Below are 12,855 nucleotides of genomic sequence, written 5' to 3' on the forward strand. Positions count from 1 at the left end.
TCTCGAAATGGACCTTTTATTTTTTTGGCTAAATTAACATTTGGCATTTCAGGGTGCTGGCCCCGTGCCCGGCTGCTCTGGCCTTCTGCCTGTCAGCTCCTTTGAGGCTATTTTTGCCATTCACTTATTTATTAACTATTATTGCTTCCCAGGACAGATGGGCACACACACACAGCCACGCATGCACACACACACATACACAGACACGCGTGTGCAAGCACAGACACACGCCCTCCGACCCAGAGCCCGTTGGAGGAGCTAGCCTGCACCCACCGGGCTGGACACGGTGTGCAGGAGGGGCGCACGGGCACCGGGCCAGGCGGAGGAAGGGCTGGTGGAAGGCAGCGGCCTCCCCAAGCTCACCCTTCCCCAGAAAGGCCCCCCACCCCGCCAAAGCCTCCTATCAGACTAGAAGTTCTCTGAGGCCAGGGGATGTTACCTCCCCCATCAGACTGGACACTCCCTGAGGATGGGATCAGGCCTCTTCCCCGCTTCAGGACCCAGTTCTGGCCATGGGACACAAAGGTCCTCAGTCCTGGGGACCTGGAAAGTGGGTGGAATGCTGGAGGCTCCACAGCTATAGCCAGGGATGCTGGAAGAGGAGAAAATTCTCACCTTTCTGCAGGAAGTCAGAGCCAAGAATTACATCCCCTTAATCAGGAGCTTCCCTCCACTTCCCCTTCTCCCCAGGGGTGGGGTAGGGATTGGTTTTACAGTCAGGGTGGCGGGGCGGGTCAGGATTTCACAGGTATGATAGCAGTTGAGCACAAAGGGTTGGTGCTAAGCCCAGGGCATGAGTCAGGGAGGTGGGTGCAGGTGGGTGGGCAGTCAGGGAGGGCTGGGCTGCCAACTGCCCCCTTGAGCTGCTGCCTCATGTGACCCACTCCTGAGCCCAGGGCTGGAGCAGCCCCAGTAACTGTCCTGTCACCTCTTTGTCCTCAAGCCCAGCTCTGATGCTTCTCCCCAGGAGGGACATTTGGGAAGTCCTCCCTGCTCTATGCATCCAAATTGTGCCAGGCTCCTGTCAGACTGTGATCTGTGCCGTGTCTTTCTCCCTAACTCGAGAAAGGACTGTCTCATTAATTTGTGTGCTTGTCCCTCTGGTAGAATGGCCACAGTCCTTGGACTCTTCTGGAGTACCAGGGCCCCTAAGGGCCCTCAGTAGCATCGAAGAGGGGCTCATTGAGAAGGGCTCCAGGCCGGCTGCTGCTGAGCCTGGCACGGAAGCCATCGCCATGTGGTCTGGTCATTCGGGTGGGGGCTCTGGGAGGGGGATTTGCAGCAGCCCCAGGTTGTGAGCTGAGTTCACCACCCTTGACCTGCAGTCGTGACTCAGTTGCCAGTGCAGTTTAGTGGCGGTGCCTGGGCTTCACAGTTAGGCAGCTCTGGGTGTGAGACCCACCCTGCCACGTACCTGTGTACAAGTTACCTTGGACAAGTGACCACAACGTCTGACCCTCCGGGACCCCATCTGACCACCTGGGGCTGTCTACTTCACAGCTCTGTCGCAAGATTTGCGTGCTCATCTGTGTCAAATACCCTGACCCCCCCCCCCCCCCCACTGGTCATGGAAATGCCAGAGACAGGCCAAGAGGAAGAGTGCAGTCAATTAAATGTCTAGCTCCTCTAGACTCTGTGGCCGCCCTAGTTTCTCCCTGGTCTTGTGTGTTTTAATTTCTGGCTGCCCTAGCCACTCATCTAAAGCTTGCCTCAGCTTTGGTGCCACTTTGCTGAGAGAAGGGGAGAAAGTGTGGCCATATTAGGCGCTGAGCAAAACCCTGCGAGGGCCCCTTTCTGCCCAGGAGGAAGCTGGCAGTCCCAGTGCCTGCACACTGTTCTGCCTCCCAGGCAAGACTGCATTATTATGAGCTAATGTCTGTGCTGTCCCCGGAGTGGCCAGGGAAGAAACATCGAGTAATATGATTACTACAACAGTAATAATAACAGCAACACCACCAACAAGCACACACAATTATGGAGAAGGCCAAGATTGGAGGACCTGGCTCCAGGCCAGGGCTGCGGTTAGCTCACGAGGGATGGCTGTGGGGCTTGAAGGCAGTGGGTTTCAGGTTTTTCATGCTCACTCGTCTCTCCCATAGTCTTCCTCGCCATCACATCCAAAGCCTCTGGACAAACCACTAGGTCCCTTCCACTAGAGCGCAGCAGTTGAGGTTGATACGACGTGGTCTTGTGGCCATCTCCGGGCCGGTAAGGAGGTCCTGCAGAGGGACGCAGTGGACTCCATTTGTCCTAGGCGCCCCTGCCTGCTGCTATTCACTTGCCCACTCAGAACATCTCCTACCTGGGCATCGCCCATTGCAGGCTTGTTCCCACGCCTGAGTAAACTGAGTCAGAGTGCTGGGGGTAGCTGCCCTGTGGGAGCTCTCTCCATAGCTCAGTCTCATGGCCGGGATGGACCATACCCAGGCCCTAGTGACATAATACCTGTGGTGCCCAGAACTGGCACGCATCATATGATAGGATTGTTATCGTGCAGTAGCTAAGGGCCACCTGGATTTGAATTCTGGCTTTGACATGCATCAACTGTAAGCCCGTGGATCAGTTCCCTAACCTCAGCCTTCTCATCGGGAAGTTGAGATGATAGAAGCAACTTCATAATGTTGTTGTCCACGCTTATGATCGTGTGTGGCAATGTAAGCCCACGAGGGTCTGCTCTTTCGCAGTTATTATTCTTTCGGTAGGGACAATAAAAGTACCTTCAGCAGCTCCCACCCGTGTAGTCTGCTTGTGTTGAATCCTATTTTCCAAAAAGATGTTGAAGCTCTAACTCAGTACTCGTGGGCTTATTTGGAAATAGGGTCTTTGCAGATGATCAAGTTAGATGGGGTCTTTGGGAGGGGACCCCTAATCCAATATGACTGGTGTCCTTATAGAAAAAAGGGAAACTTGGACTAAGAGAGAGGCATGCACTGAAGGGAGAAGGTGCCTGAAGATGCAGACTAACGCCATCTACAAACCCAGGAATGCCTGAGACCACCTGAAGCCAGGAGGGAGGCCCAGAACAGTCTCCCTCCCAGCCCAGAGGAACTAACCCTGCTGACACCCTGAGCTTGGACTTCTGGGCTCCAAGACTGGGAGACAGTAATTTCTGTTGCTGAATCCTCAGTTCATGACTTTGTGAAAGCAGCCCCGGGGAACGAATGCGGGGTGTGATGGGGTATGGCTCACTAACCCCCACAGCCGCCCTGAGCCATCTGCCATCCTCAGGTCAGAAGAATGGGGTTGGTGCGGAGCAGGCCACGGGCTGGGGCCTGCGGTCAGGCTTCGGCTGGCCTTGGGCCTCCGGCATCTGTCTCAGATGGTCCGGGCTCTTGGCCTGCAGGTGAACAGAGTTGGTGCCACTTATAGGGCCCGAGACACAGAGAGCCCACCCCTCACCTTCCGCCCTGCCTTCCTGCCTCTCTCCTCTGCTTCTTAGAGCACTCCCCACCTCAGCCCTACTCCAAGCAGGAGGAAATGGAGAAAGGAGATCATAAATCCCCGGAGAGGGCAAGCCAAGGTGGGGTTTGGGCCGGAACCTTTCTGCCTCTCTCCTCCCCTTTCTGCTGGAGCCTTAACTCTGTTCCCTAGGCGGGAAATGGCCTGCCTGTCTGGGGTGTATCTGTGTGTCTGTGAGTGTGTGTGAGTGTGTGTATAGAGAACGTCCCTCATTAAGCTGCTGTGGGCCTCGTGACCATGACTCATAAACGTACAATGAGGCTGCACTGGACAGAGGAGACCTGTCCCCGGGGTGGGCGATGCCCGCTCCCGACACAGCAGCAGCGCCAAGGCCCTCCGCGGCGCACCTTGGCAGCCCGCCCCTGCCTTCTCCTTCCAAAGAACTGACTGTTCAGTGTCACTTGGGGGAACAGATAGGTCTTGAGTGCCTCTGTCTGCAGGGCACGGGGATCCAGTGATGAGGAAGGTGTCGGCCTCGCCCGCCAGGAACTTGTCATCCGTGCAGGATGGAGGGGTGCATCTAAGACAAGCACACAAATAACTCGTGATCCAAGGGGAATAAAATAAGGAACATGGAGAAGTGCAAGTTGAGAGCCGGGAGGGGGAGGAGGAGGGGCTCAGCAGCAGCTGGAGATGCTGAGAGGAGGGGGGAGCCCATAGGGTCTTCATGAAGGAGGCTCTGAAGCCCCGACAGTGTGGCAGCGGGGAACACAGAAGCAATGGCCTGGAAGCTGGAGTCTCCAGGGTGTGTCTGGGCACACCGAGTCTTCCCGGTGACCCGAGTGCAGAGTCCTCCCTGGGGCAGCTGGGAGATGAGGCAGGAAATGTAACCCAGAATGGCCTCGCTTGCCGGCTGCTGAGCGTCTGTAACATAGCTGTAAGAGGGGATCCTTCGAGGGCAAGAGTGCTGCACTTTAGGAGGGGGCTGGGCAGGGAGAGTTTGTGCAGTGGGGAGCTTGCAGCCCTGGAAAAAGGCTGGAGTGGGAGGAGGAAGAAAGGGTCAAGGGAGAGACGTTTCTCTTGGACAACTGACAGGATCTGGCAAGTAAGGAAGAGGAGGCACGGAAGATAGGCCAGGATGAAGGAATAGTGCTGCCATTCAAGGAGAAGAGGGTGGTCTGCGGCTCCTCGGCCTGTGGGGGTTTGGAGAGAAGGGGCTGGTGTGTTTGGGGTCAGAACTGGAGCCTCTGGTGTGGTGGAGGGCAGGTCTCTGGAGAATCATGATGGGGCAAGGGAGGTGCAGAGCCAGGGCCTTCTCTGGGGTGCCGGGGATGGTGGGAGCACAGGCCAGGTGGTGAGGTGGGATCCTTGGGTGAACACGTGCCATTTACCTTTCCAGGTTGAGTGACCAGCGTGGGTCCTGGCTCTCCCAGGGTAGTGGGTGCAGGGCTCCCCAGGGAAATGAGTGCTCTCTGATTCCTGTGGCTGTCTCCTTGCCACAAAAGAGTTGGTAGCCATGGCTGGTCCAAGGTCTTCCTGTGCGGGGGGGCCACTCTGGTTCTTCATCCGGCACATTTCAGGCAGCTCGAGCTCTCTTGCCCTGCAAATCTTCTTTGGTATGGTTTTCTGTGCTTTACTACGTAGAATTCTGAAATGTCAGGGGTCACGAGAACGTTACCTATCATCTCCAGGTCTTACTTTTAGTGGAATGAATGGAGGCCCGAGTCGGTGAGATGACCAGCCCCCACCCCCCACCCCCACCCCCAGCCAAAGTCATGGGGCTGGTCAGGGCTGATTTAGACCTTTCCTATTTGATTGGGATTTAGACCTGTCCTCTGAACCGAAATGCTGTCCTCTTTCCCCATGTCACCTTCTTTATTTGTGGATTTCTGGCCTCCTCAAAGTCAGGAGCTGCATATCCCTCCCCGGCACTCAGCAAAGTGGACACTTAATACAAATTTGTCGCCTGAATAAAGGGACGATGCCTACCACATGTAAGTATTTGTTCATTTAGGGAGTGGCAAGGGCAAGGGCTTAAGGGAACGTCCTCTCTTGGGGCCTGGCTGTCCAGGGCCTGTGAGGGAGGACGGCTCACTGGCTGCGGCTGGCTTGGCCGCTGGGTGACTGTCTCCCTCACTGCCTTGTTGGGCCCAGGAAGAAGGCTGAGCAGGAGAGGGAGGGCCGCTGGCTGATACCAATGCCTCTCCTTCCCTTGAAAGGCAGACCCCCTTTGGGCTTCTCTTGCCTCCTGCCCTAGGTCATGCAGGCGTGGGGTGGGGAAGGGGTGGGCAAGGGGTGGGGACCGTGTACCTCCGGGGATGCTGGGCCATCAGGGGTGCTTGAGGTAGACAAGTCTGCTTACTGATCAGGTGGAACTGCAATGCACCTCATCTCTCTGAGGGGAAGAATTAGTCAGTTTGGGCTGCCATAGGAAAATACCACAGACTGGGTGGTTTAAACAACAGACATCTATTTTCTCACAGCTCTGGAGGCTGGAAGTCCAAGATCAAGGTGCCAGAAGATTGAGTTTCTGGTGAGAACCGTCTTCCTGCCTTGCAGATGGCCGCCTGGCTGGGTTCTCACATGGCCTTTCCTCTGCGCATGAGCTGTCGAGAGGGAGCGGGGAGACGCTGGCGTCTCTTCTTCTTGTAATACCAGCCCTGTTGGGTGAGGGCCCCTCTCTTATGAGCTCTTTTAATCTCCGTTCCCTCCCCAAGACCCCATCTCCAAATACAGTCGCACGGGGGGTTCGGGTGCAGCCTGTCAACTTTGGAGGATGTGGTTCAGGCCGTAACCTAGAGAGTCTGCGACTGAGCTGTAGGTTAGCATCTTCCCCCGTATGGGGTACCCTGTCTGTGAGCCTGGGAGGCATGTCTCGTAGGGAGTTTGCTCGAAATCTTGAGGTCTCTGCAAGTTTCTGGTGTTCCGTCGTTTACCTCAGATGAGGGGACAGAGTCTGAGTGTCCCCGGTGCCTTAGAGCTTCCTCCCTACCCGTTAGGTCAGGGTCAGGGAGGGCTTTTGGGGAGATTGGTGAGGCCGCCCCTCCGTGAGGCAGCCCGGTGTCGCCCTGGACTCAGCCAGACAAAATGTTCTAGTTCTCAGAGTTCCAGAGAAGGAACTTGGTGCCATTAGCCCCTTTGGGGGGAAGAGTCTGGAAGCGAGTCCTGAAGGATGAAATCTCAGAGAGAGAGCTGTTGGGATGGAGGTGACCTGATAAGTCAGGACAGCAGATCCCGGAGGAGAACGCCAGCCAACCTCTGTGGGGCATCGTCATCCCGCCCAGCCCCTGCTGCACCGCCTCTTCCTTCCTTCTGTCTCCACGTCTCCTTTTCCCTGTGCCTTCCCTGCGTACCTCATCATAACTCCCTGCCCCTGTGTGGGGCCTTTGTCTCAGATTTTTTCATTTGAAACATTTCAAATATTTTATTTTTTATTTATTTGACAGATAGAGAGAGAGAGAGAGAGAGAGAGGGTGCACAAGCAGGGGGAGGGGCAGGCAGAGGGAGAGGGAGAAGCAGACTCCCTGCTGTGCTGGGAGCCTGATGCGGGGCTCGATCCCAGGACCCCAGGATCATGACCTGAGCCAAAGGCAGATACTTAACCGACTGAGCCACCAGGTACCCCAGTAGGAACATTTCCAAGTGCGGAGACTAATGAACTCTCGCATACATACCCACCATTCAGATGCAGCAACTGTCAATGCTTTTTACTTCATTCATCCTCCCCCCCCACCCCCTTCCTGCTGAAGTATGTGGAGCAAATCCTGACCATCGTGTCCGGTTACCTCTAGATATTTAGCATGTGTTTTGCAAAAAAGAAAAGGTCTGTGCCCTCGAAGCTGGCCTCTGCCTCTGTGCCCTCGAAGCTGGCCTCTGCCTCTGTGCCCTCGAAGCTGGCCTCTGCCTCTGTGCCCTCGAAGCTGGCCTCTGCCTCTGTGCCCTCGAAGCTGGCCTCTGCCTCTGTGCCATCCCAACCAGGTCAGCCGGGGAAGCCCTCGATGCCGTTTCCTCACTGTGGTTTCTTCCCGGGGGGGGGGGGGGCGGGGGGGCCTGGTGTTGGGGTAAAACTAAGGAGAACTGAAAAAGAAAGTCGCCGTAGCGAGAAGGTGTATCAGGTTGTACCTGGAGGCCTGGGTTTTATAATTAAGCTGCGTTCTGAGCACCTCCCGAGGCCTCGAGGCTCTGTGGGACGCGCGGCCCCGCTCCCTGGTCGCAGGGAAAGTAATCATTTTCTAAACGGTCCCCCGGACGCTGAAGAGAGGCTCATTAGTCCTCCCGGGGGCCTGCTGTCACCTCCGGGAGGACAAATGGCCCAGCTCGGAAAGAATCTGGGTCATTTTATCTTGTCCCGTGAAGACCTCCCCGGGGCCCTGGTGAGACGCGCTCCGGCCACGAGCGGGTGGGCCGCGGGCTGTGGGCCGTGGGCCGCGGCGGACCCCGGCTGGGCCCTGGCCACCGCCGCTTCCAGCCGTCGCCCGGTCCAGCGGAGCCAGGGCAAGTGTAATGACTCTGTCTCGTTCGTCGCTAACCAATGAATTCCCTCTCTCTTGGCAACCTAAGCCATGTTTACAGAAAATAGAGCCTAGAAGATGCAGTTCCTGTCAGCCCTGGGGCCAGTGGGGACCGTGGCAGGACGGGTGCGTGTCCCCCGCTGGTCACCGTCGGGGCTGCAGGCCCTGCTGGGGCTCAGCCTCCGGCCCTTCTCTGGGGGGGGGGCGCCCTGGAGCAGATGTGGTGGAGGCCGGGGGGTCTGAGAGCCCCCCACGCGGACCCCGCCTCCCGCCTTGACCGCCTCGGGCCCGGGGCAGGTTTCGGAGCTTCCCAGAGCCTCAGGACCCTCATCTGTAGATCGAGGGCTGCTCGGGCGGGGAGTTGTGAGGTCAGGCACCTGGCTCAGAAGTCGTCCCCGCCCCCCCCCCCCCCAAGCTTCCGTGTCCCTCTGGTGCTCACTTTGGGACACACGGAATCGTGCAAAACAAGTCATCGGCCGGGGCGTCCGTGCGGCTTAGTCCATCCAGCGTCTGGCTCCAGCTCGGGTCATGGGCTCGGGTCCTCGGCCGAGTCTGCTCGTCCCTCTCCCTCTGCCCCTGCCCACTGTTCATGCTCCCTCCCTCTCTCTCTCTCTCTCTCTCTCTCAAATAAATATTTTTTAAAAACCCCAAATCTTTTGCAAAAAAAAAAAAAAGAAAAAAAAAACAACCCAGTTATTGTTGGTGCAGTTTCTTTCTTTTTTTTCAAAGATTTTATCCATCCATTCATGAGAGACACAGAGAGAGAGAGGCAGAGACCCAGGCAGAGGGAGAAGCAGGCCCCACGCAGGGAGCCCGACGCGGGACTCGATCCCGGGTCTCCAGGGTCAGGCCCCGGGCCGAAGGCAGCGCTAACCCCCCCGGGCTGCCCGTTGGTGCCGTTGCTGACAAACGTTTCCCACGCTTTATCGCATTGGAGTGTCCGTGAAGGATTTGTCGTCATCCTCATCTTACCGAAGCCGAGGAGATTAGATGGGGCTCAGAGAGGGCAAGAGGATTTTCCTAGCCGCGCGGCAAGGGGGACGGCAGGGCCCCGAGGCCCACCCTGGGGGGCGAGACCCCGTCGCACGCAGCACGCGGTCTGGCCCACCCTCGTGGTCGGTCTCGCTCTCCTTTCCCCTCGGAGTTTGGTTTCATTCGAACTGGAGCTGGCGGGGACCGTCGAGGACGAGGCTCAGCGCCCGGCCCTGAAGTCACCTGCCGGGGACACCCCTCCACGGCCCGGGGCGCCCCTCGCAGCCCTGCCCCCCTTGGCTCCCTTGGGCTGCGCTGCAGGGGCCGCTGCTTCGCGCCTCTTGCACCCGGCGCCGTCAGGCTTAATAAGCGCCTGGTTTTGAACAAATCAAAGGGAAAGTGAGCTGCTCCTCTCGCTGTCTTTTCCGAAGAGAGAACAGGAAATGCCTCAAGTTGCAGCCAGAGGGTTTTGGGTTAGACTGACCGGGCGGTTCGGAGGAGCAGCTTCACCTGGTGGCCGCGCTGGCCCGAGTCCCTGGAGGCTGGGTCATCACTTGTCCTCTCTGGTGAGAGCCACACGGGTTTAGGACTTTCTGGAAAGGATGGGGGTGGGGGGGGACGTGGATGGCATGCAGTGCTGGGCCAACGTCGGGCCTCAGCTTTCTGAGGGGAGGCCCTTCCCAGGCGCATTTTTCTATGGTTCAGCTCCAGAACCTGGGAGGGAGCATCCGCGTCCCTCCGCTCCGTCCTCAGGCTGCGAGCAGAGGCCTCCCAGGAACCGACATCCCTCCTTGGGGGGCCCCAGCCACCCGCGGACCTGAGCTCGGAGCCCAGGGGCTCGTCAGGCACAGGAAGTGCTCCTGCCCCCCTGAGGTCGGGGTTTGGGGAGCCGTTACTGTGGTTGCCAACTGGGCCTGCCTTCAGGAAGGTCACGGCTTAAGCAGACGAGCCTGCCAGGGTCTGGAGCTCCTTTCCCACAAACCGGCAGCATTTCCAAGATGAAAATGGGAAAACGCTGAGCAGCCGAGACAGACTCTTGCTCTCCCGGATGAGCCCACGTCGCGGGGCTTGTGTCTGCCTCGACTCAGGACCTCTCCGGGGGCTCTGGGACTTCTTACTACTCTCGATTTCACCCGAAACAAGGTCTGTGAGGCCGTCCTGGGTGTCTGTAACCCCGTGGGTGAAGGTCCCCGGCCCCTGTGACAGGCGAGCTCACCGACGGGGCTATTTAGGGCACTCGTCACACAGGCGCATCACCATGACCGCCCTTCCTTGTTGTTTGTTTGTTTTGATTTTAGCCTGAGGAAGGATCCAGATGTTTCTATTTCTCCAGATGTTTTTTTGTGGTAAAGCTGAAGAGCAGAGATAGGAAATGAGAGATGCGGGGGAGGTGGGTTCCAGAGCCTTCCACGTAACGGATAACCAATTGACAATCTGTCCCCTGTGGGGGCCCAGGTTCCCTCTGTGCTGGATTTCCGCATGGAGACCACCAACCTTTCTTTTCTCTTAGACTGTCCGTCACCAGCGTAGTAACTGCTGTCGTGATACCCTTAACATGTCACCCGAAGGACCAGCCCCGGCCCCTTTAGAAGTCACAGTTTGAGGACTGCCTGGACTTTTGGAGGACATCGCAGGTGCATTATTTGGCATTTATTCAGAGCCAGAGGGAGACACACGGGGACAGTCCTGTTGGGTTCTTTCTCCGTCACTCTGTTCTTACCTTTCCCATTCCCCCTATTTCCTAGTGGGGAGAATGCCTTCTCTGAGGGGCAACCTGGTGGCAACAATCTGAAAATTAAGACAGGGCACCCAGGCCAGGCCCAGTAAGGCCCATGGGGAAGATGCTTTGTCTCTTGCCAATGGCATCCTTCTCGACCTTTGGGTCAAGAAGCCTTCCTGAAGGCTAGCCTGCTTCCTTCCTGTTGTCTCTTCTGATCCTCCCCTATGTGGAGGAAGATTTTATGAATGGGGACCTTATTGGCACCTTCTAGAGAGGGGGGCAGCTGTCTTGAACTCCTGGATGCTGGGGTAGGAACCTGGGGGTTCTGAAGCTCTGCTTGCAGGAGGTGGGCATGGCCCAGAAGGTGGGACATTCTATTGTGGTGGCTTTGGGAAGTGGGCTCTCAGGATGTGGGGACAGCGACTGGACTGTGCATGGAGAAGGGTGATGAAGGCTGCAGTCTGTCACCTGGGACTCTGTTGTGCAGTCAACACGGGCAGAAAGCCCTGCATGGACCCACTCACCTGTATTGACATGTCAGCCCAGCTGTCCCCATACGTTACACTGTCCTTAGGTGTGTGTGTTCCAGAGCATGGGGCCTGGAGGCCTGGGTCCCCGGGTCTCCGTGCTACCCTGGCCTCCGGAGCGGGAGTTCAGGAGCACCCTGCTTCCCTGATAGGACTGGGGCTGAGCTTGTAGTGCTGGGCTGGTGCTCTATGGGAGTCAGGGCTTGGGGTGTTTCTGGATGGTGGGTCTCAGCCCAGGGGTGGGAGGCAGGCTCAGAAGAGCAGGCAGGAGCTGAGTTCCTGGGCCAAGCTCAGGCCTTTGTCCTCTGTCCCCTTGGGGCTGGGTCAGCATCTGTTGCCTCTGGAGAGTTCTGTCTCAGGCTGGGAACTCAGAGGACACAGTCCCTCAGAATGTGACCTCCCCGGCTGCTTAGGACAGGCCCTAAGCACGAATGACTAGCAGTGGGAGGGGGTCAGCCCGCAAACATTTGCTCTGCTGATTTCAGGCTCTGCTTTCTCTTCTGAACCTGGAAGGAGTCCATTCAATTTTCCAAACATCTGTTTTGCTCTTGGACTTGCTCAGCCCTCTGTGAGAGGACCTCATGATGGATGACAGGCCCTCCTCACCTGCAGGCCCAGAGGGTTGCTGGGAGTGGGGAGACGGGACCACGGGGCAGGCAAGAAGAGCTCCTGACAGATGGAACTGGGGTGGTCATGGGGGTCGGGGACGGTCACGGAGGTCGGGCTTGGTAGTTGGAGGGCATATTTGACAAACCAAGAATGTCTTCCTGTTGCTGCTGGTTTGGAGATGAGTGGGAGCCAGAGTGGCTAGTTCCTAGGAATTTGGGCTTTACCCAGTGGGTGACGATTAGCCATTGCAGGAGTTTGAATAAAGGATGGGGCGTGATAGTGGTGATGACTCTAAGAGCTTCTGTTACTGAGCCTTTCCTGTGTGTACTTACATGTACATCCTCCCTGCAGCCCTCTAAGGAGGAGAGTATTGTTATCCTGCTTTTCCAGAAAACACACATCGCAAAGGTCACCCAGCTAGCAGGAGGTAGAAGTGTGATTCCAGAGCCAGGCCGGGTTGCAGGGAGTGTCCAGGGGCTTTGGAATAATAGGGGCTGAACCTCCCCAAACAGGCCATAGGCCCCTGCTGTCCTCTGACACCTGGGAGGTGGGGGTGCTCCCTCCAGGAGGAGGAAGAGGAGAGGAGGTGAACCAATCCAGGGGCGGAGCTGCCCTGGAGGGAGCCTTTGTGAGCTGTTTCCTGGAGAGTTCTAGAAAGGAAACTCCTAGTCACTCTGCCGCCCTTAAGAGTGATGAGCTGTGTTCTAGCCCTCATCTCTCCCTCCTTCATCCTCTCAGCTCCCAAGGGGGCCCTGGGGGCGGATGGGGGCCTCCCGCTGGGCTGATAGGATCCCAGCTGTGTGTGGGGGGGAGCAGAGGGAGGTCCCATCGCTTCCTTCTGTCCTGGACCTCAGGGCTCTGGGGCCACTGCCCGGGAAGCGCAGGCTTCAGGTCAGGGAAAGGGGTGTGGAAGATGCTAGCAGCAGGCGGATTGATCGATTGATCGGGGCTCTGTCCGCCTTAGGTGTTGGCCTTCCCCAGGCCAGTGGGCTGGTGAAGACAGGGAAAGTTCGCCTCCGTCCACGGGCTAGGTGGGCTCCTCTCAGCAGGGGACGGGGCACAGGGGACGGGGCACTTCCTCGCTCTGCCCGCTGGGCCCTGGAGGTGGGTGAGGCTG

General features: G+C 57.6%; 1 protein-coding gene across 10 annotated transcripts in view; it reads left to right on the forward strand.

The window, feature by feature from the left end:
- Positions 1–12,855, forward strand: part of ADCY5 (adenylate cyclase 5) — a 147,095-nt gene that overhangs the window by 20,465 nt on the left and 113,775 nt on the right. Inside the window, exon 1 of one of the 10 annotated variants that reach the window (XM_072812497.1) lies at positions 9,311–9,448. The exons of the other annotated variants lie outside the window; for them this stretch is intronic. Coding sequence (XP_072668598.1) covers positions 9,326–9,448 — 123 coding nt within the window. The 5' untranslated portion in view covers positions 9,311–9,325. Of the gene's footprint in view, positions 1–9,310; positions 9,449–12,855 lie in introns of those variants that run through there. 10 annotated transcript variants of the gene reach the window in all.

This window comes from Canis lupus, chromosome 35, assembly GCF_048164855.1.
Source record: "Canis lupus baileyi chromosome 35, mCanLup2.hap1, whole genome shotgun sequence".
Classification (NCBI taxonomy): Eukaryota; Metazoa; Chordata; class Mammalia; order Carnivora; family Canidae; genus Canis; species Canis lupus.